At 33.7% G+C, this 22,549-nt stretch overlaps 1 protein-coding gene across 1 annotated transcript in view; it reads left to right on the top strand.

Annotated features, from left to right (window-relative positions):
- RB1 (RB transcriptional corepressor 1) overlaps nt 1–22,549 on the top strand; it is a 176,090-nt gene that overhangs the window by 80,872 nt on the left and 72,669 nt on the right. The window contains exons 10-17 of the mRNA XM_039218016.1: nt 1,341–1,450; nt 2,331–2,408; nt 4,992–5,079; nt 15,312–15,428; nt 16,651–16,707; nt 16,793–16,824; nt 16,907–16,983; nt 18,117–18,313. Coding sequence (XP_039073947.1) covers nt 1,341–1,450; nt 2,331–2,408; nt 4,992–5,079; nt 15,312–15,428; nt 16,651–16,707; nt 16,793–16,824; nt 16,907–16,983; nt 18,117–18,313 — 756 coding nt within the window. The remainder of the gene's footprint in view (nt 1–1,340; nt 1,451–2,330; nt 2,409–4,991; nt 5,080–15,311; nt 15,429–16,650; nt 16,708–16,792; nt 16,825–16,906; nt 16,984–18,116; nt 18,314–22,549) is intronic.

Raw genomic sequence — 22,549 nt, 5'->3', positions numbered from 1 at the left:
GAAGGGGGGAGATGGGCATGGAGGAGGGCACTTGTGGGGATGACCACTGAGTATTATATGGAAACCATTTTGACAATAAACTATTTGTAAAAAGCAAGAAATGGGGCCAACTGTTGTATTACCAAGTTTTCTTATCAACTTATATGCCAAAAAATAAGCTGTTCACAATCCTAAAGAATTTTGGACACTCAGAGTAATTTTTCTTCCTTGATTAGGATTACAGTTTTAATAGAAATCTTAAACTTTACCCCAGCATTTTTCTTTTTTAAAAAATATTTATTTATTTTGAGAGAAGGGTGCGCACGTGTGATTGGGAGAGGGATAGAGAAAGAGGGAGTCACGAGCAGTCTCCACGTTGCCATTGCAGAGCCAGACATGGGGCTCCAACCCAGGAACCATGACACCATGACCTGAGCTCAAATCAAGAGTCAGATGCTTAACCGACTGAACTGCCCAGGCATCCCTCAGCATCTTTCAAATAACAATAATAGCTGCTAATCAATAAATGATTGATAATTAGTGCCTCGCTAAGATAGGGCACAGTGATTAAACTTAATCAACATGAATAACTGTTCTCCCTAAGAAGCTTACATAGAAAAAAGTTTACATTAGCTGAATTTCTTCCTACCACTCCCTTTAAAATGCAATTTTAGTTCTCTCATGTTAGAAGTACTTTGACTTTAAAAGTCATAGCAGACATCATGCCAAATAGTTGTGTACTGGGCATTGATTTTTAAATTATGATTAGAAAATTTTGAATCAGAACTCAATCACAGATTCTAGCAAATGAAATGGAAAAGGTTAGGAATACGTTGTGCAAATAATGTTAATTTGGCTAATTAATTGAGTTAATAGTCTTGCCCAAGACCGTTTACTGAAGGGAGTTGGAATGCATCAAAGAATTTAGAAAAGATAGGTAGAATGTACCTACCTATCTTGTTATAATGTTTGAAAAATATTCTTGTATTGATAAGCATAGTGGAAGATTAAAAGTGAGGGATATATGGGATATTTGGAGCATCTTGGCAATTAAGTGATTAAAATAATACTTATTTTTGTCTTACATATCTATCTTAGTACTATTTTGTGTTATTGGTGATCATTGTCTGCTTAAAATTCTAATGAATGGGGGGCGTGCATAAAATCAGATTAAAATTAGAGTTAAAAAGATAGCAATTTTTTAATGCCACTTTTAGATATGCTCTATTATTGCATATGAACGCTGTAAATTATGAAATTAAATGTATGCTGTACAAAAATCCTTTAATTAAATCTCTACTGTGGACTGAGAGATGTAATGATATGAAAAGGATAATCATCAGTATTCTTTTTCTTTTGAGGTGGAAAGTCTCTCTAAACAATATGAAGAAATTTACCTTAAAAACAAAGATCTTGATGCAAGATTGTTTCTGGATCATGATAAAACTCTTCAGGCTGAGCCTACAGACAGGTATAGCACATGGTCTGTTGTTGAGATGCTTTTGCTATAGGTTGATATTGATATACGTAGGTTAAATAAGTTTTTATTTAACTTTGTGATCTTTAAATATCATTTATAATAAGTTACTTAAAATGCCTTTCTGTGAAGCTAATAAGATAAACAGTATTCCAAGCATTATTAACAACTAGAGATTTAATGTGAATTATTCTCTGTAGCAACTGTTGTTTTTATTAAGTTGAATATAATTTTTAAAATGTGTCCCGAAAGAAAATTGTTGAAGTAATTAGTTTACTTAAGAAGTGGTTTCTTTTTCCCCACCCTTTCGTCTACTATTATTGCTTGGCTCTTTTTTTAAGTGTTAATACAAAAGTATATTCTCGTGAATTGTCATGTAGAATCCTAAAATAGGAATGATTGAGAGTAATTACAAAAAATGTGATTATAAATATGTTTAATAGCATGACATTTTTTAATATGTAACTGAAAATATATGTAATTTAGAGGTTAAACACAAATGTTTCCAATTTAAGTCAAAGTAAGGTCTTTGGAAGGCATAATGATTGAAAAACTTAAGCTTTGATATTTTTTAATACTGAACAGCTTGGTTAGTAATACCATCTAACATACAGAGATATCATCTAAAAATTATTAATGAATTGGTGCACCTGTTTTTAATAAACCTAGTGGAAAAAACCCAACTTAGATAAAATTTTATTTTTTTCACCATTGTTTTATTTAAGCAGCTTTTGGATCCTCTGTTTCCTGTCACTTATTGATCCTGTCACTTATGTTATCGACATACCATTTTGTATAATGGTAATATACTGCTCTTTGACTCATAAAGCACAAATTGTACATTTTCAGTCTGAATGACTTTATCATTATTTAGTTTTGAAATGCAGAGAACACCACGAAAAAATAATTCTGATGAAGAGGTGAATATGATGCTTCCACAGACTCCGGTTAGGTATGAGCTTCCTTACTTTTGACTTTCACTGTTATTATTTATTCTGTGCCTTATGGTACTTTGGGTTTGTTCATTTGTTCTATTGTATATACACACAGCATATTGAATGGTCTTTGCATGCCAGGTATTTTACTAGTTGCTGAGGATATGATTATTAGACCTAGTTCTGTCTGTCCTTAAGGAATATAAACTAGAATGGGAATGTGTTCCATCTCAGTAAATAACAAAAAGGATGTATTACCCTTTGCTCTGCATAGACTTGGATTAGAAACATTTTTCTGTCCTTTTCCTCACTTATTTCCCACATCTATTCTGTTTGAATATACCTTTTAAATACCTCAAGTTCATCTCCGGTTCTCCACTTGCACTGTCACCACCCTTGTCCTAGATCTCTTTCTTTTTGTTTTGGATTTTTTGCCGTAGGCTACTATCGATCTTGCTGTGTCTACTCTCCTCACTGTTCCTCTCTCCCTACCACCAAATATATTCTCCAGAGAGCCCCAGAATAATATTCTAGAAATGTAAGTTAGATCAAATGTAAGTTAGAAATGTAGTTTATCTAACTTCCTCTTGCAGTTGAAATGCACATTCCTTCACAGAGCCTACAAGATCCAGCTTCTGTTGCCTCTCTAGCCTCATCTTGTGTTCCTGCTCATTGTGAAGTAGCTAGTTTCCTGAATGCTTGAGCTCTTCTTTTATACTTGAAGACCTTCACACTTGCTTTTCCCTCTTCTTGAAACTCTTCCTTCTTTTTTTGCTTCTGAATTATGTGGTAGTAGTTTGTGAGGGAATGGACTAAGGAGGACATGGTGAGAAATTGACCTGTCAGTATGTCAAGTGGTTCTTACCTAAGGGTGCAAATTAGAATAACCTGAGGAGGTTTTTCTTCTAAACTACACATGCCTAGGCCTTATTACCATACACTTAAGTCAAAAACCCTGAACTGCTCTATTACAGTAGTTCAATTGAGAAATGTTGAATATTGGAACCAAGAGTAGGCAGTTGAAATGGAGGAATAAGAACAGGTTTGATAAATATTTGATTAATTCATATTTAGGATATTATTCATGAGGCATTTCTGGGTTACAAAGTAGTAAGTAGAAGATTATAAGCTCTTACAGATTTGATAATCATAAGGGAAAGTTAAAACCCTAAAAAAGATGAGGTTGCCTGATGTAAAGGTATATAATAGCAAGAATGGCTGGCTAAGGGCTGAACCCTAAAGAATGCTAGCATTTAAGGACTAGATAGAAGTTAAAGAGAATGAGAAGGGGCCTCAGAGAGTGAAGCCAAAAAAGCTTCAGGGAATTTCAGGAAAGAGCAGGTGTTTGAGTTTCACATGTTTCAAGGAAATCAAGTATCAGAACAAGTGAGAAAGATGTTTTGGTTTTAGCAGTTAGTTATTTGTGGCTTTAGTCATTGTGGCTTAAGTAGATTAGAGGATATACAGGTTATAAAAGCAATAATATTTGAAAGGTGAGGAGGTAAAATATCAGTTGAGAGAGGTATAATGGTTTGGTGTAGAGGCACCGGGGTGGCTCAGTTGGTTAAGTGTGCTACTTCGGTTCAGATCATGATCTCACAGATTGAGTCAGAACCCCATGCAGGGCTTTGTGCTGACAGAATGGAGCCTGCTATAGATTCTCTGCCCCCCCCTCCCCGCCCCTGCCACTCCTCCACTCTTGTATCCTAATTTTCTTTCCTTCTCAAAAATAAATAAACATTAATAAATAAAAACAAAATAAAAACATAAATCTTAATAAAAAATAGTTTGGTATAATAATAAAGATGATTCAAAAAAAAATCAGAGAGGTTTGACATCTTTTTTCCTAAATGGAAGCTTTCACCAAAAGTGGTTAGAAGATGTAAAGACATGGTCTTTTTCCAAACTGAGTAATTCCTACTGAGAATACAAAAAAAAAGGAAGAGTCTCACTGAACATGTTCACTGAACAATATTTGAGGAATCTTTCAACCATATACATTCTATAGTTCTTTGCATTGTTAAACAGTACCTACAGTAACAATGTGCTACCACTCACAAATTGGAACATTACTATTTACTATACAACATACGCATACACACACACAGTTATAGAATGAAAAAAATCTTAAGGGACTGATGACTTCTAAAATGTTTGCTTTCATCTTGAAGATCTCTGTAAAGGAAAGTCATGTGCTTCTTCATTGAAGTTAGGATATATACTACTGTCTTTTTTTGAAAAACTTTAATTGTAATGTTGTCTTAAAATATTACCATTATGATAGCAGGTTGTTTTTTTCCTAAAATATCATTAATTTGGCCAGTTAATCATTTACTGAAATGTAGTTTTATTAGTAAATAAATGTATCAATTTTTTAAATTATAAAGTTGGTGATTATGAACATGTTCATTCCTAAAGGTTTAAGTAAAATGTAATTCCTTAGAAATAATAGTATACCAGAGATTTTATAAAGTCTTATTTCAGAGAATTTCTTAAAATATAAACAAGAAATAGTGAGTTTGAAGATTTAACTTGTGAAATATATTTTATTTATGTGCTTTCCTTCATTGCTTAATATTTCTTCCTGTTTTTTTCTCTAGGACTGTTATGAATACTATCCAACAATTAATGATGATCTTAAATTCAGCAAGTGATCAACCATCAGAAAATCTGATTTCCTATTTTAATGTAAGTGATAAATGAAACTTTGTTATCTTGATAAATTTGACATTAAAAATTATTAAAAATTATTAAATTATTAAAAATACTTAATATTTTTAAAAATATCTCCCAACCAACATGTCCTTGTCTGTTATCTTATTTCTTGTCTTTTGAACTACCAAATTAGATATTGGTAGTATTGTTTTATTTAGACAGTGCTATTTTTGGATTTTTTTCATGTTTAACCTTTGACTTGCTTGTCGACAGATTCTTTCTTGCAACTTAGACTTCATTTCTGATTTCATTTTCTTCTTCAGATACATATTTTTTGGTTTTATTGTATTTAAAACCAAGTTACTTAACATATAGTGTAATAATGATTTTGGGAGTAGAATTTAGTGATTTATCACTTACATATGACACTCAGTGCTCATCCCAACAAATGCCTTCTTAATAGCATCACCCATTTAGCCCATCCCCCCACCTCCCCTCCAGCAGTCCTCAGTTTGTTCTCTGTATTTAAGAGTCTCTTATGGTTTGCCTCCTCCTGTTTCTCTTATTTTTTCCTTCCCTTCCCCTATGTTCATCTCTTGTGTTTCTTAAGTTCCACGTATGAGTGAAATCATATGATATTTATCTTTCTTTGGCTTACTTATTTTGCTTGCCATAATACATTCTAGTTCTGTTCCAAATGGCAAGTTTTCATTCTTTTTGGTAGACGTGTATATATATATATATATATATATATATGGCATATATGTATATGTGTATATATATATCTTCATTCATCAGTCAATGTACATTTGGGCTCTTGCCATACTTTGGCTATTTCACAGTGCTGCTATAAACATTGGGGTGCACATGCCCCTTTGAATCAGCTTTTTTGTATCCTTTGGATAAATACCTAGTAGTACAGTTGCTGGGTCATAGAGTAGCTCTATTTATAATTTTCTGAGGAACCTCCATACTGTTCTCCAGAGTGGCTATGTCAGTTTGCATTCCCCCCACCAGTGCAGAAGTGCTCCCCTTTGTATCCTCGTCAATATCTTTTTTTTTTTCCTGAGCTGTTAATGTTAGCCATTCCTACAGGTTTGGAGGTGGTATCTCATTTTGGTTTTAATTTGCATTTCCCTGATGCTGAGTGACGTTGAACCATCTTTTCATGTGTCTGTTAGCCATCTGGATGTCTTCTTTGGAGAAGTGTCTATTCATTTCTTCTGCCCATTTGTTAACTGGGCTATTTGTTTTTTGGGTGTTGAGTTTGATAAGTTTTTTTTTTAATAGGTTTTAAATACTAACCCTTTATCTGATAATGTCATTTGCAAAAACCTTCTCTCATCCCGTCAGTTGCCTTTTAGTTTTGTTGATTTTTTTCCTTCACTGTGCAGAAAATTTAGGAAATTTGTGAATCTGAGCTTTGTTTCATTGTATTTAGTGTATCTTTTCTTTCTGACTCCTTTTAAGATCTTTTCTTTGAATGTGATATTAGGATTTAACATTTACCATATCTCCATAGTATTTTTTATCCTATTTTCAGCCCATTTTTATTTACATTTCTTGTCTGGACTTGTGTGTATTTCAGTTTGCAATTCCTGTAGACCTGAGTTTGACATCTGAAAGGACTTTGCTGTGCAGAAACTAGAGAGAGAATGAGATCATGAAAACTAACGTGTGTTGGTTGGTTGCTTGCTTGCTTTTTCACTCCTTATTTAAAATAAACGAGGGTTACGACTCACAGAAATGCTCATCCATGGAAATTGGATAAGGCCAAGAGAATTATTAAAATTTGGCTTATTCCAATAACTCTGTGCTTTGTATAGTTAACATTTTATTTAATATCGTGACCTGTCTGTGGCTTTGTCATACTCTGTTGTTATCTTATTGCTTATATGCCCCCTATGAGTTAATATTTTGTCATCATATTCATAATTGTTTTTAGCTCAGAATTGGTTTTATTTATCCAAATTGCATGAAGTTGCTTTTCTTTATAGATTATCTATAGCTCAAAAATATTTCCCAAATATAGCTACTCAATTATTTAGAACTTTTAGAAGAAATAATGGTAGAAGTTAAAAGAATGATCTCTCTGTTCTCTTTTTAAAAATGTTTATCTATTTTTGAGAGGGTTAGGAGGGACAGAGAGAGTGGGGGACAGAGGATATGAAGTGGGATCTATAGTGACAACAGAGAGCCCAAGGAGGCAGGGACTCGAACCCATGAGCCAAGAGATTGTGACCTGAGCTGAAGTCAGATGCTTTAACGACTGAGCCATCTACGTGCCCCTGTTCTTTTTTTAATTTCAAGCTTGTATTTAAAATCTAGTTAGTTAACATATCTGGTAAAATTGTTTTCAGGTGTAAAATTTAGTAATTCATCTCTGACATTTAACACCGTGCTCATCACAAGTGCCCTCCTTAATGCCCATCACCCATTTAGCCCTTCCCCTCACCCAGCATCCCTCCAGCAACCCTTAGTTTGTTCTCTATAGTTAAGAGACTCTTCTGTTTTGCTTCTCTCTCTCTCATCTCTCTCATTTCTTTTTCCCCCCCAGTAATCTCTCTTCTCAAGTTCATTTAAAATATTTCCTCCAACATTTTGAGTATGTAGGAGCTCTTTTTTTTATTTTACAGTACTTTAGTTTGGCAAAGTATTCTGCCTCAGAGGCATTCTCTGGAGCTCAATGTAAAGTTTGACATTAAATGAAGCTTAACAGTTTTACTGTAGTTTTCATATCTAGACTGCAAATTGCTTATCTGAAGGGCATGTCTTGAAGAATCAGTAAGTTCTTCTTTGAGTTTGTCTTTATTCAGGTTTCTTTATTTTTATAATTAATGCCATCTTCTATAAGTAAATCTTAGAAGCTGTAGATGTTTCAAGTGAACGTTTTGGCAACAATGACTTTGTGACAAGAGAGGCTTCTTATTGTTTCTAAGATATGTGTGCTGTTTTCTATCACAAAGAATTATTGATTTTACAGAATGAAATTTTTGAATGACAGTATTCACATTTTATTTTTTAGAGGTGGGGGTAAAAAGTGAGTAGGGGAGGGGCAGAGAGAGAATTTAAAAAAAAATGTTTGTTTGTTTGTTTATTTAATTAGAGAGAAAGAGCACATGATCGGGGAAAGGGCAGAGAAAGAATCCCAAGCAAGCTCTGCGCTCTCAGTGCAGAGACTGAGGTGGGGCTAGATCACACAAACCGTGAGATCATGACCTAAGCTGAAATCAGGAGTCAGACGCTCACCAGACTGAGCCACCAAGGCACCCTGGGAGAGAATCTTAAAAAGTCTCCATGCCCAGTGTGAGCCCAGTGCAGAGCTCCATCTTGTGACCTACCATGAAATCATGACCTGAACTGAAATTGAGAGTCAGATGCTTACCCAGGCACTCTAGTGTTGACATTTCAAAGAAAATTATAATTGAGCTTTTTTTTTTTTTTCAGAAAGCTTATTTTCATTTTATTTTTTTAAATCTTTTTGTTAATTCATGTACAGTACAGTATTGATTTCAGAAGTAGAATTCAGTGGTTCATTACTTACATATAAAACACCCAGTGCTAATCACAAGAAGTGCCCTCCTTAGTATCTGTTACCCATCTAGCCTATCTCCTACACCTTCCTGTCAACCCATAGTTTGTTCTCTGTGATTAAGAGTCTCTTGTGATTTGGTGCAGCCACTCTGGAAAACAGCATGGAGGTTCCTCAGAAAATTAAAAATAGAACTACCCTGTGATCCCGCAATTGCACTACTAGGTATTTCCCCAAACAACACAAAAAAGATGATTTGAAGGGGCACATGCATCCCAGTGTTTATAGTAGCACTATCAACAATAGCAAAATTATGGAAAGAGCCCAAATGTCCATCAACTGACAAATGGATAAAGAAGACGTGGTATATTTATACACTGGATACTACTTGGTGATGAAAAAGTATAATTTTGCCATTTGCAGCAATGTACATTGAACCAGAATGTATTAATGCTAAGCAAAATAAGTCAGTCAAAGACAAATATCATATGATTTCACTCATATGTGTGTTAAGAAACATAACAGATGAACATAGGGGAAGGGATGGAAAAAATAAAGTTAAAACAGGGAGGGAGGCAAACCATAAGAGATTGTTAAATACAGAGAACAAACTGAGGGTTGCTGGAGGGAAGGTAGATGGGGGGATGGGCTAAATGGGTGGTGGGCTTTAAGGAGGGCACTTGTTGGGATGACCACTGGTGTTTTATGTAAGTGATGAAACACTGGGTACTACTCCTGAAACTGAAACTGATACTATACTGTAGGTTAACTAACTTGAATTTAAATTAAAAAATAAAACATTATCAATAAAAAAAATAAGAGACTCCTGTGGTTTGTTTCACTCTCTTCTCTCCCCAGCCCTTTCTATATATATCATACATTCTGGTTCTGCCTACATTGCTGCAAATGGCAATATTTCAGCCTTTTTGATGGCTGAATAATATTCCAGTGCCTGTGCGGTCCGTGTGTGTGTGTGTGTGTGTGTGTGTGTGTGTGTGTTTGTACACCACATCTTCTTTACCCATTCATCAGTCAGTGGACATTGAGCTCTCTCCATAGTTTGGCTGTTGTTGATAAAGCTGTTGGAAACATTTGGGTGTGTGTACCCCTTTGAGTCTATATTTTTGTATCCTTTGGGTAAATACCTAACTGTGATTGCTGGGTTGAAGGGTATTTCTAATTTTAACTTTTTGAGGAACCTACATAGTGTTTTCCAGAGTGGCTGCACCAGTTTGCATTCCCAGCAACAGTGCAAGAGGGTTCCCCTTTCTCCATGTCCTCGCCAGCATCTGTTGTTTCCTGAGTTGTTAAAGTTGGCCATTCTGACCAGTGTGAGGTGGTATTCTAATGTGGTTTTGATTTGTATTTCCCTGATGCTGAATGATGTTGAACATCTTTTCATGTGTCTGATAGCCATCTGGATGTTTCCTTTGGAGAAGTATCTATTCATGTCTTCTGCCCATTTCTTTTAAAAAATTTTTAATGTTTATTTCTGAGAAGAGAGAGACAGAGTATGAGCAGGGGACGGGCAGATAGAGAGGGAGACACAGAATCCAAAGTAGGCTCCAGGCTCTGAGCTGTCAGCACAGAGCCTGACACCGGGCTCAAACTCACAAGCTCTGAGATCATGACCTGAGCTGAGGTCAGATGCTCAACCAACTGAGCCACCCAGGGTGCCCCTGCCCATTTCTTAACTGGGTTGTTTTTGGGTGCCAAGTTTGATAAGTTCTTTGTAGATTTTGGATACTAACCTTTTATCAGATATGTCCTTGCAAATGTCCCATTCCATAGGCTACCTTTTAGTTTTACTGATGGTTTTCTTTGCTGTGCAGAAGCTTTTTATCTTGATAAGGTTGCAATAGTTCATTCTTGCTTTTGTTTCCTTTGCTTTTGGTAATGTGTCTAGTAAGAAGTTGCTCCAGTTGAGGTCAAAGAGGTTGTTGCCTGTGTTCTCTAGGATTTTGATGGTTTCCTGTCGCACATTTAGTTCTTTGATCCATTTTGAATTTTTGTGTATGGCGTAAGAAAGTGGTCTAGTTTCATTCTTCTGCATGTTGCCATCCAGTTTTCTGAACATCATGTGTTGGAGAGACTGTCTTTGTTTCCCATTGGATAGTTTTTCCTGCTTTGATGAAGATTAATTGCCCATACAGTTGTAGATCCACTTGTGGGTTCTCTATTCTGTTCCATTGATCTATGTGTCTCTTTTTGTTCCAGTACCCTACTGTCTTGATGATTATAGCTTTTCAATACAGTTTGAAGTCTGGAATGATGATGCATCTAGCTTTGGTTTTCTTTTTCAACATTACTTGGGCTATTTGATGTCTTTTGTGGCTCCATAAAAATTTTTGGATTGTTTGTTCTAGCTCTGTGAAAAATGCTGGTGGTATTTTGAGAGGGATTGCATTAAATGTGTAGACAGCTTTCTGTAGTATAGACATTTTAATAATGTTCATTTTATGATCCATGAGCATTGAATGCTTTTCCATTTCTTTGTGTCCTCTTCTATTTCTTTCATAAGTGTTTTACACTTTTCAGAGTATAGATCTCTTACCTCTTTAGTTAGGCTTATTCTTAGGAATCTTACTGTTTTTGGTGCAGTTGCAAAAAATGGGATCGATTCCTTGATTTCTTTTTCTGTTGCTTCATTATTGCTGTATAGATATGCAACATATTTCTGCCCATTGATTTATATCTTGCTACTTTGCTGAATTCACGTAATACAGTAATCTTTTGGCAGAATCTTTCAGGTTTTCTATATAGAGTATCATGTCGTCTGCAGATAGTGCAAGTTTGACTTCTTCCTTGCCACTTTGGATGCCTTTTATTTCTTTTTATTGCCTGATTGCTGAGGCCGAAAGTTTATTTTCTAATTTATAGTATTTTAAATGTATTTGATCCATAAAGATTATAAAAATGTAGTTAAACTTTGTTTATAGCTTGAGGGAATCAAGTTTTTGATTACAATATTAATTACAGAATATTTTAATATGTTATAATATTCATTTTAATAATCATCTTTTGATAAATTTTAATTATTAAATATAGCCCCACCCCATATGATGCATGTATTGAAACTTCTTTTGTAACCATTTCTCTGTTTGTTTCTGAAGAGATAGTGAAATGATTTAATAATAATTAACTCTTTGAAAGCACAGTTTAAAAAAATGTTTTTAATGTTTCATTTATTTCTGAGAGAGAGAGAGAGAGAGACAGCATGAGCAGAGGAGGGTCAGAGAGAGAGGGAGACACAGAATCTGAAACAGCTTCAGGCTCTGAGCTAGGGGTCAGCAGAGCCCAACGTGGGGCTCGAATCCATGAACTGTGAGATCATGACCTGAGCCAAAGTTTGACACTTAACTGACTGAGCCACCCAGGTGCTCCTGAAAGCACATTTTAAAATTAGGAATTGATACCAAACTCAAATCATGGTTTTAATTTTATTGTTTGTATTTTTAGGGCAATATACATCCCAGTATAACTCTTAATTGAAGATAATTTATGAGAGTACATGAGATTCTTTTTATTTTAGTAGTGGTGTTATAATTGTTTCATTTATAGTTTATTTTTATTGGAGTGTAATTGACATATATATCATTTTGTTTTTAAGTATGCAACATAATGATTTGATATTTGTATATATTGTAAAATGATCACCACAATGTCTAGTTCACATATCATCATACATTAGTAGTTAGAAAGAAATTAGAAATTTTTATTTTATTGTGATAAGGACTTTTAAGATTTATTCTCTTAGCAACTTTCATATATACATTACAGAATTATTAACTATAATCACCATGCTTTACATTATGCCCTCATGACTTAGTTATTTTATAACTGGAGGTTTGTAACTTTTTATAGCCTTCACCCATTTTGCTCACCTCCACCTCCTACTCTGGCAATACCAATTTGTTTTCTGTACCTAGCTTGATTTTTTTGTGTTTTCTTTCTTTTTTTTTTTCTTCAAAGTCCACATATAAGTGACTTCTGATGGTGTTTGTCTTTCTCTGTTTAACTTATTTCACTTGGCATAATGCCCTCAAGGTCCATACGTGTTGTCACAGATAGAAGATTTCATTCTTTTTTGTGGATGGATAACATTCCATTTTATACACATACATGCATACATATATACATAAATATCCATTCGTTAACCATGGACACTTAGGCTGTTTCCATGTCTTTTCTACTGTAAATAATGCTGCAATGAAGATGGGATACAGATACCTTTTTGAGTTAGTGTTTTTGTTTCCTTTAGATAAATACCCAAAAGTGGAATTGCTGGATCATATAGTGGTTCTATTCTTAATTTTCTGAGAAACTTCCATACTCTTTACTATGGCAGCCTACCAATTTACATTCCCAGAGTGCATGGACATCCCTTTTCTCTGCATCCTTGTTAGTGCTTGTTACTTCCTGTTTTTATAGTTGTAGCCATTCTGTCAGGTATAAGGTGATATCTCATTGTGGTTTTGATTTGCATTTCCCTGATGATTATTGTTGTTGAACATCTTTTCATGTGTCGATTGGCTATCTGTATGTCTTCTTTGGAACAGTGTCTATTCAGGGATTCTGCCTATTTTTTAAAATCAGATTATTTGTTGACTTGTATGAGTTATTTATACATTTTGAATATTAACCCCTTGTTGAACATATGATTTACAAATATCTTCTCTCAGTCAGTACATTGGTTTCCTTTTTGTTTTGTTGACTGATGTCAAGGAGCTTATCTCCTGTGTTTTCTTCTAGGAGTTTTCTGGCTTCATGTCTTCCATTTAGGTCTTTAAACACTTTGAGTTAATTTTTGTGTATTGGCAAGTTTTATTCTTTTTCATGTGGCTGTCTAGTTTCCCCAGCACTGTTTCTTGAAGAGACTCCCTTTTCCCCATTGTACATTTTTGCCTCTGTTGTCACAAATTAATTGATTGTATGTGTGAGCTTTATTTCTGGGCTCTCTATTCTGTTCCACTGCTCTGCATGTCTGTTTAGTGCTAACACCATACTGTTTTTGAGTACTATGGCTTTAGTACACTGCTGTAGGTATTGTGATGCCTCTAGCTTTGTTCCTTCTCCAGATTACTTTGGCTATTTGGAGTCTTGTTATTGGATACAAACTTTTGGATTGCTTATTTCTGTGTAAAACCCATTGGCATTTTGATAGGGATTGCATTGAATCTGTAGATTGCTTTGGGTAGTATGGACATTTTAACAATATTGATCCTGCCAACCCATTGGGGTATCCTTGCATTTATTTCTGTCTTCTGCAGTTTCTTTCATCGATGTCTTAACATTTTTCCATGTACAGGTCTTTGACCTCCTCTTGCTTAATTTTATTCCTAGGTATTTTATTCTTTTTGATGCAATTGTAAGTGGGATTTTAGTTTCTCTTTCTGTTAGTACATTATTAGTGCATAGAAACACTTGATTTCTGTATAATGATTTTGTATCCTGCAACTTTACTGAATTTATTTATTAGCTCTAACAATGATTTGATATTATTATCATATCATTAATATTATATTTCATTAATAATATGTCACGTGTCAGTAGACACAGTTTTACTTCTTCCTTTCCAGTTTGGATGCCTTTTTTCTTTCTCTTGCCAAATTGCTCTGGCTAGGACTTTAAATACCATGTTGAATAAAAGTGGGGGGATAGTGAGCATCCTTTTCTTGTTTCTGATCTTATAGGAAAATCTGCCAGCTTTTCACCATTGACTGTAATGTTCTGGGCTTGTCATATATGGCCTTTATCATGTTGAAGTATGTTCTCTCTGTTCTTGCTTTGTTGAAAGTTTTTATTGTAAATAGATGTTGAATTTTGTCAGCGTTTCATGCTTCTGTTGAGATGATCATATGATTTTTATCTTTCATTGTGTTGATGTATCATGTTGATTGATTTGTGAATGTGGAACTATCCTAGCATCTCTGGAATAAATCTCACTTGACTGTGGTATATATGATCCTTTAATGTATTGTTTAATTTGGCTTGCTAATAGTTTGTTGAGGATTTTTGTATTTACATTCATCAGGGATGTTGGCCTATAATTTTCTTTTCATGTGGTATCCTTGTCTGGTTTTGATGTCAGGGTAATGGTGGCCTTGTAAAATGTGTTTGGAAGTGTTCTCTCTTCTATTTTTTGGATGGGTTTGAGAAGTTTTGGTATTAATTGTTTTTTGGATATTTGGTAAAATTAACCTATGAAGCTGTCTGGATCTTGAACTTTTGTTTCTTGATTATTGATGTAATCTCCTTACCAGTAATCAGTCTGTTCAAGTGTTTTGTTTCTTCCTAGTTCAGATTTGGTACGTTGTAGGTTTCTAAGAATTTTTCTTTTTCTTTTAGGTTTTATAGTTTTTTGGTGTATAATTGTTCATAGGAGTCCCTTATGATCTTTGTATTTCCATGGTATCAGTTTATAATGTCTTTGAGGCTCTTTTTGATGTTTGGAGAGGCTCCTAAATCTCTTCATTAACATAGAAGCAGAAAATTTAGATAGTCGGGTTTTTTATTTGTGCTTTAGTGTTTTTTGACATCCTAAATGAAATCCATCCTAAAATGAAATTCTTTATGCTCTTTTTATTTTCAGTAGTTGTGTTTACCTAGTTTTTATGGACATATTTTCATAGTATAAACAATTGAAAGTGAAAAGTTGTCTATTATAGGACAGACATGTTAATTCTGATTGAATAGTATCTTCAACATTGATTTATATTTTTCCTCCTTAAAGAACTGCACAGTGAATCCAAAGGAAAGTATCCTGAAAAGAGTGAAGGATATTGGATACATCTTTAAAGAGAAATTTGCTAAAGCTGTGGGACAGGGATGTATGGAAATTGGATCTCAGGTAACTTGAGTTCATTTTGGTTAGGGTCACTATAAGAGAAATAATTCCAAATGCACTGTCTTTCCAAATTGTAAAAATATTATAATAGTATTTGTCTTGTATTCATAGATTCTGTATCTTAGCTGCCTGTGTTTGCTGCTTATGGAAAATTTTATAAGAAAACACCCCCTATACCATTACAGAAACTACAGTAAACATGTAGAAATTTTTAGCTAAATTGTGGAAATTTTAAAAATATAAGTAGAAAAAATTAAAATCTAATGCTATTAAATTTTTGGTGTATATTCTTTGGCTTCTACATATATGACTATTCATGAATGCATATACTTCTCTGAATGGGATCATATTATACCTGCTATTTATCATTGATAGAGTGATATAATTTTTACTACTACTATTATTATTTCAGAAAATCTAAAAACAATACATTGGGTAAAGATATGGGCTCTGAATCAGAATTCTGGATTTATATCTGGTTTTGCCATTTATGAACTGCCATTTACTTCTCCGAGATTTAGGTTTCTGTATTTACTCTGCTTCATTGTGTGGAAATAGTGAGGTAACATAAAAAATATTTGAAAAACTGTACTCTACATTTGTTTCAGTGTAGTGAGGTTTTATTTTGATGCTAGCAGTGTTTTAAAAAATTGTATTTAAAAGTGTTTCTTGGTTATATATGAAATTCATGCTTATAATTTGAATGAAGGAATATGGTTTGTCTGTATCTAAAATTTTGTTATTCTTTGAACTAATAGGAACTATTTGGTTAAAATTTTGTGCTGGTAACATTAGTTGGGTCAGATTATTGCCTTTTCTAGTTTTATGGACAGATTATTCTCAACCTGAAGACCTATTTTGAAAATACATGTCCTAGGCCACCAGAAGTATTACATTAATATGTAAAATAGTTAAAAATATAACCATGTATATGGCATATTGTGTGTGTGTGTGTGTGTGTGTGTGTGTGTGTGTGTGTATCAAATGATGTGGACTGAAGTGGAATGAAGGAAAACCAAGTATTGGACCTTCCCTCTTGATAATTTATTGGGAATTTTAAACAGCATCTTATACTGAAGTTTTAGTTTTAGACAAGCTAGCTTTTGTGATCTCTTGGTATTCATATTCCTAAGAAGTATCAGAAATGTGTTTCCAGAGAAAATTTCTTTAAAATTAAGAATTGTGATTTTCTAAAGTAGTGGAATATAATTTTTTTTCTTTCTAGCGATACAAACTTGGAGTCCGATTATATTACCGAGTAATGGAATCCATGCTTAAATCAGTAAGTTAAAAAAAACATACTAGAAACAAGATTCAATGCTGACACAAAAAAGACACCAGCTAAACATTGTTTAAATCTGTTTTAGGAAGAAGAACGATTATCCATTCAAAATTTTAGGTAAATTCTTTAGTTTTAATAAAATAATTTCTTCTTTTTATAAAAGTAAATGTTTCAAAATCATTCTTTTCTTTTCCTTTAGTAAACTCCTGAATGACAACATCTTTCATATGTCTTTGTTGGCATGCGCTCTTGAGGTTGTAATGGCTACATATAGCAGTAAGTTAAATTTTAGTCAATAAACATTTTAGTTCAATTTAAATCTTAAAAAACTTATCTAAGGCATGGTGTGTTTTTTGAGGGGGGGTGGAGGTAAGGAGATGATATGCATATGTTAGACAGTATATGTAAGCAGTCACCATAAATCATGTAAATGTGTTATTTTCTGAATTATTTAGGTTATCTTGGGAATAGTTCACTAGGCTCTTATTCTGAGCTTTCCTGAATCCAGGAAATGAACCTGTTGAAATCCCTTTCAAGGCAGGGGATTGTAAATTGCCAAAGGAGTACAACAAGTAGCATTTGCCTATATGGAAACATCTATGATGTTATGGTAATGAGACCAAAGATTGGAGCTATGGTTCACCAGATAAACAGAACAGAGGCCACTGGTGGTATTTATTTAAAAATACGATTTTAGACACGTATTGTTTTGCAAATATTGTTGCAGATATTAAGAAGTCTTGTCTGTAAAAACGTAAAAAAATTTACCTAAGGATACAAATACACAATAAAAGAGGAACTTAAACTGGTAAACATATGTGGATAACTATGAATCCTCATTAATAACCAAAAACGCACATTTAAAAGAGTTACCGTTTTCTAACCAAACTACCAAAAATTTAAAGAATCCTTCCCTCCCAACATCAGGGATTAATGAGATTATTAAAATGGATATGCTAATGCTGTTGCTGGTTAGATTTGATACCTGGTCCTGATATAATGGTAGGGTATTTAAACCTTTGAAAATCTGATATAAGTATATGCCCTCCATTTAAGAAAAACATGTGTACACATACAATCAAAATTTAGAAGCCTATTTCCTATGAGTCCTTGGACTCCACAATAAAAATTTTTCTCTAGGGACTCCTGACTGCCTCAATCTGTAGAGCATGCAGCTCTCAATTTCAGGGTTGTGAATTCAAGCCCTGTGTTGGGCACGGAGACTACTTAAAATAAATGGAAAAAAAAAAAACCAACCAAACAAAAGTAAAAGAAATCTGCTCTAAATAGAAATTTTTGTTTAGCTTTTTGCTGTTTTAAGTTTTTGTTTGATAAAACCTTCCAAGCTAAAAACATAATTCAAGGCTTAACATTTCATACCTAAGTTACATTTTTTCTTTCATTTTTAGGAAGTACATCTCAGAATCTTGATACTGGTACAGATTTGTCCTTCCCGTGGATTCTGTATGTACTTAGTTTAAAAGCCTTTGATTTTTACAAAGTGATTGAAAGTTTTATCAAAGCAGAAGCCAACTTGACCAGAGAAATGATAAAACATTTAGAACGATGTGAACATCGAATCATGGAATCCCTTGCATGGCTTTCTGTAAGTAACTAGCTAAAATAATTAAAGATATTAATATGCAAATAGATAACAATTATCTGTTAGTGAGAGGTATTTGTTAAAATTTACCTCAGGAGCAAATACGCAATTTAATTAACACTGCAATTTCAGTGTGTAGCCCAAGAATCAAGTGGAATATTAGTATAGAGTTTTCTTTTACTTGGGCTCCCCAGACCATCTGATACAATGATTTATTTAAGAATAGCTTTAATTAAAACATGGCACTTTAAAGCAAAACAGAATAAAATATTTGAGCAAAATTTTTAGAAGTGTCATATTTGAAGATTTAAATGCTCTTAAATTCTAACAAAATGCTAAAAATTTAGATTAAGCTATTTAGGTAATTTAAAAGTATAGTTTTCTAGTTGAATTTCTTTAGATTTTTTTTGTTCTATCATTAAAATAGTCCAAAAGCCTACAGTATTGTTCAATTACAGTTATTGTTTATAGCATTATAGAAGCACAAATCATATTCTCTAGGTACTTTATAGCATATAAGCTATTGATAAGGCTTTTGTTTCATAAAAATGGCAATTGTAAGATACTTTGAATTTCTTCTGTGTTGTGCTCTTTAAATCTCCATAGTTGGGTATTACTTTGTGACTCATCAATTTGTAGATTAATATAGAGTTGGTTTCTCTTGAAACTTTGATCATGCTAAGCATATAACTTTTCATTTATGGTGGTATATAGAAATGGCAATGAAAAAATTGACTTTAGTTACACTAGAATTCTAATATATACATGTAAGCCTTAGTTTTAATTTTTTGAGGTTTTAAAAGTTGAATGGCTAAGAGATAACTTCTTTCTTAGTGTTTTCTTGCATTGCTGTATGGACAGAGTAGATAGAAGGGAAAGAAGCAAGCAAAGTTGGTAGAAAGCCATTGCACTGATATAATTGAATTTAGTAACGCCATTATACAGGAGCTTCCACTTTATAAGAACAAGAGTAGTTAGGAGAAAACTAGGGGATTTCTGGGGGATTAAATGAGTATGGCAAAAATGAATAAAGAAAGAAATGAATAAAACAAAGTACTTTCACAGATTGATGTGCCATCTCCTTCTAGACATTGAAATCAAAATATTACTATATCCTATGAAAGTGACTGTTTTCATTTCTTTTAAAGAATTAGTTTTTTTTTTTCCACATTAGTACACATCTGCAGCATGCCTTGTATTGGGGTAGACATTTTGCAGATACAGAGAAGACATGGACTTTGAAAGTTATGGAGGAAATAGTAAAAATTTACTGTTTATAAAATGCTTGTGCTCAAGTCTGTTTGGTTCAATTATTGGTGTTCTAGGATTCTAAATTAAATGTTTATTTTTGAGAATCTTTAGAGAAAAAGTGACATGCCCAAAGCTTGGAAAAGGGTATCATTTATTAATATGATGACATGGAAGTCTTAAACCTCTAAATTTAAGTTTTAAATGTGGTTGGTATCTCTAGGGGATGAAATTATAGATGATTTTTATTGTCATATGTTTTTAATATGTTGAATATTTAATATGTCACATATTTTACTTTTAAAATGTTTACCTTTTTAATCGTTAAGGGAATAGGATAACTATGAAGATAAGTCACACCACACAAATAGAGTAATGTGAATTTTTCCCATGAGAATAATTGACATTTTAGAGAAGGTACATATACCATAGATATATTTCACCTTTCACAGACTGTTTTTCTTTAATTCAAGTATAACATATATGCGGAAAAATCTATCTTACAAGTTTATAGTTTGATGAATTTTTCACAAATTGAACACACCCATGTTGCCAACACCCAGATCAAGAGTCAGAGAAAACTTTTAAAAATACTCCTTTTTTCCAACTACCTGTTGTGTTAGGCCAGATTTTCTTATGCAAGCAACCAATACTTTGTTGTTAAAATGCAACAAAGTAGATGTAGAGACAGATATGAGAATTTAGGTGTCTTCTATGAAGCCAGAGATTTACAAGATTATAAAACAGTGCCAGTGTGCTCACTAATTTTTTTTTTTGAAAACTATGGCTGTTTATCCTTAACATATGGTGAATTTATTTTGCTTCTTTAAATTACATTCTTAGAAATTTTCTGTTTTAATTTAAACTTAATTGTACTTAAAAATTACTAATACAGTAAATATTGCGAGATATAGTCCACGTGAACAAAATCTTTTGGGTTTTCAGTGATCCTGAATGATTTTAAGAATGTAAGAGTTATGAGTCCAAAATGTTTGAGAATGCCTGCCTTGTATTCTCTTCTCCATTCAGATTTCATAACTCACATAACCATGTTTGTTTCTGCCTATCTCTGATTCTTTGTTCACTTCATAGGCACCACTTAAAATACTTTCCCCTGCCTTTTTATTTACCAGAATTTGAGTTCTACTTCCACTTTGTCTTTCGTGACCATCCTAGTCTGTAGTCATTTATCCTCCTTTACAGCCTTACAGTGTTTATTTATACTACTTATTAGTCATTTATAAACTCTGTATCTTACTACCTGTGTATGTCTCATGTTAATTGTGTTACTGTATATAAAGCACTCAGAACAGTACCTGATATTATATTATGCATGTGCAATCTAATTAATAAGTAGGAGCGAAGGATAGAGAGGGGTCACCTAATAATGACATATATGTAGTGTCTTTCACTAAGATACCTGGGATTGGGTGAGATTTCCTTGGAAAGATGAATTTTGTTTGATTATGTTGAGTTTGAAATAACGTAGGTCATTCAAGTAGATGTGTTCAGTAGCAGTTGGTTATGTGTGTCTGGAGCTTAGGAAAGAAATATGGGCTAGGAATATGAGCCTGAGAGTTGCTGGCACATATATAAATATATAATAAAGATTTCCACCCTTTATTGTCAGTTCATCTTGTGCTAGGCACTGTGGTGAATAGTTCTTTTATTTTTTTAATGTTTACTTGTTGAGAGAGAGAGAAAGCTCGTGCTCACAGGCATATGAGGGAGAGGGAGGGGCAAAGAGAGAATCCCAGGCAGAGTCCACACTGACAGTGCAGAACCTGACATGGGGCTTGTCAGGGTGGACTGGGAGTGCAAAGTGGTAGTCAGAAGTTTGAGGAGAGTGCATAACAATTTGAAATTGTTGCTGAGGAGTATAATAGAACTGAATGATGAAAGATAAGAAGATTGCCTCGCAGCATTGAAGGAAATTTTGAAGGTAGAAGTTTTAAATTTGTAGTGCCATCCCAGCTCTTTGTGGTGGTATTATTTTTTCCAGCATCACCTAACAACCAGATGTAGGATTAGAAAAGACAAGCAGCTAGATTGACCCAGGATATTGGGGTTTGCCAACACAGATGTGGTAGAGTAATAATGGGGCAAATAAGGTGAGGAACTTGGTCAGAGTGATTCAAATGTTAAGTTTTATAGTTTTAGTGCATAGAGGAGATAGGCGGCTGATGGAGAAAGTAGAGGTTTTAAGAAACCTCTTTTAATGAAATTTAATAGAGAGTAAGAGATTTCAACTTCATATTCCAGAGCTAGAACATTTCTGCATAATCTTGGGAGCTCAGGAATAAATTGGAGTGCACATGGAGACCATTGGAAATGAGGTGGTCAAGGAACCAAGAGGCTGAGTGAGCAGTGAAGTCACCCAGGACATGTAGTAGAGAGGAGGAGTGTGGACCATGAACCAAACTCTTCAGTGCTTGAAGGAAGTGACCCTGAGATAAGAAGTTATAGGAGAGGCAGAGGGTTAGAGAGTTCCTAAAAATGTAAAGCCCCTATTTTATTTTTTAAATAATCTTTTCAATAAAGCTGGTTTATTGTCTTACATATAGAATTTAGATGCATAAACAATTAGAATTGTGATGCCTTCTTGATAAATCTACCCTTTAATTATTATGAAATGACCCTCTTTATCTCTGGTAATATTCTTTGCTCTGAAAACTGCTTTGTCTGATATTAGTAAAACCACTCCAGCTTTCTTTTCATTAATATTAGCTTGGCATATTCATCCTATCCTTTTACTTTTAACGTATTTGTGTCTTTATACTTAAAGTAGATTTCTTATAGGCAATATATACAGTTGAATTGACTCTTGAACAGGTTAGAACTGAATGGGTCCACTTATACCCAGATGTTTTTCTATAAATATAGTACAGTATTGTAGATACTATATTTTATCATCTGCGAGATTTATATATATGTCCTTTATTGTGTAGAGATATTTACCTCTAAACCCACTTTGTTGAGAGTTTTTATCCT

Source organism: Hyaena hyaena, unplaced genomic scaffold (genome assembly GCF_003009895.1).
Source record: "Hyaena hyaena isolate Hyena2069 unplaced genomic scaffold, ASM300989v1 scaffold_728, whole genome shotgun sequence".
In the NCBI taxonomy this organism is placed as follows: domain Eukaryota; kingdom Metazoa; phylum Chordata; class Mammalia; order Carnivora; family Hyaenidae; genus Hyaena; species Hyaena hyaena.
This window is presented reverse-complemented; position numbering and strand designations above follow the sequence as displayed.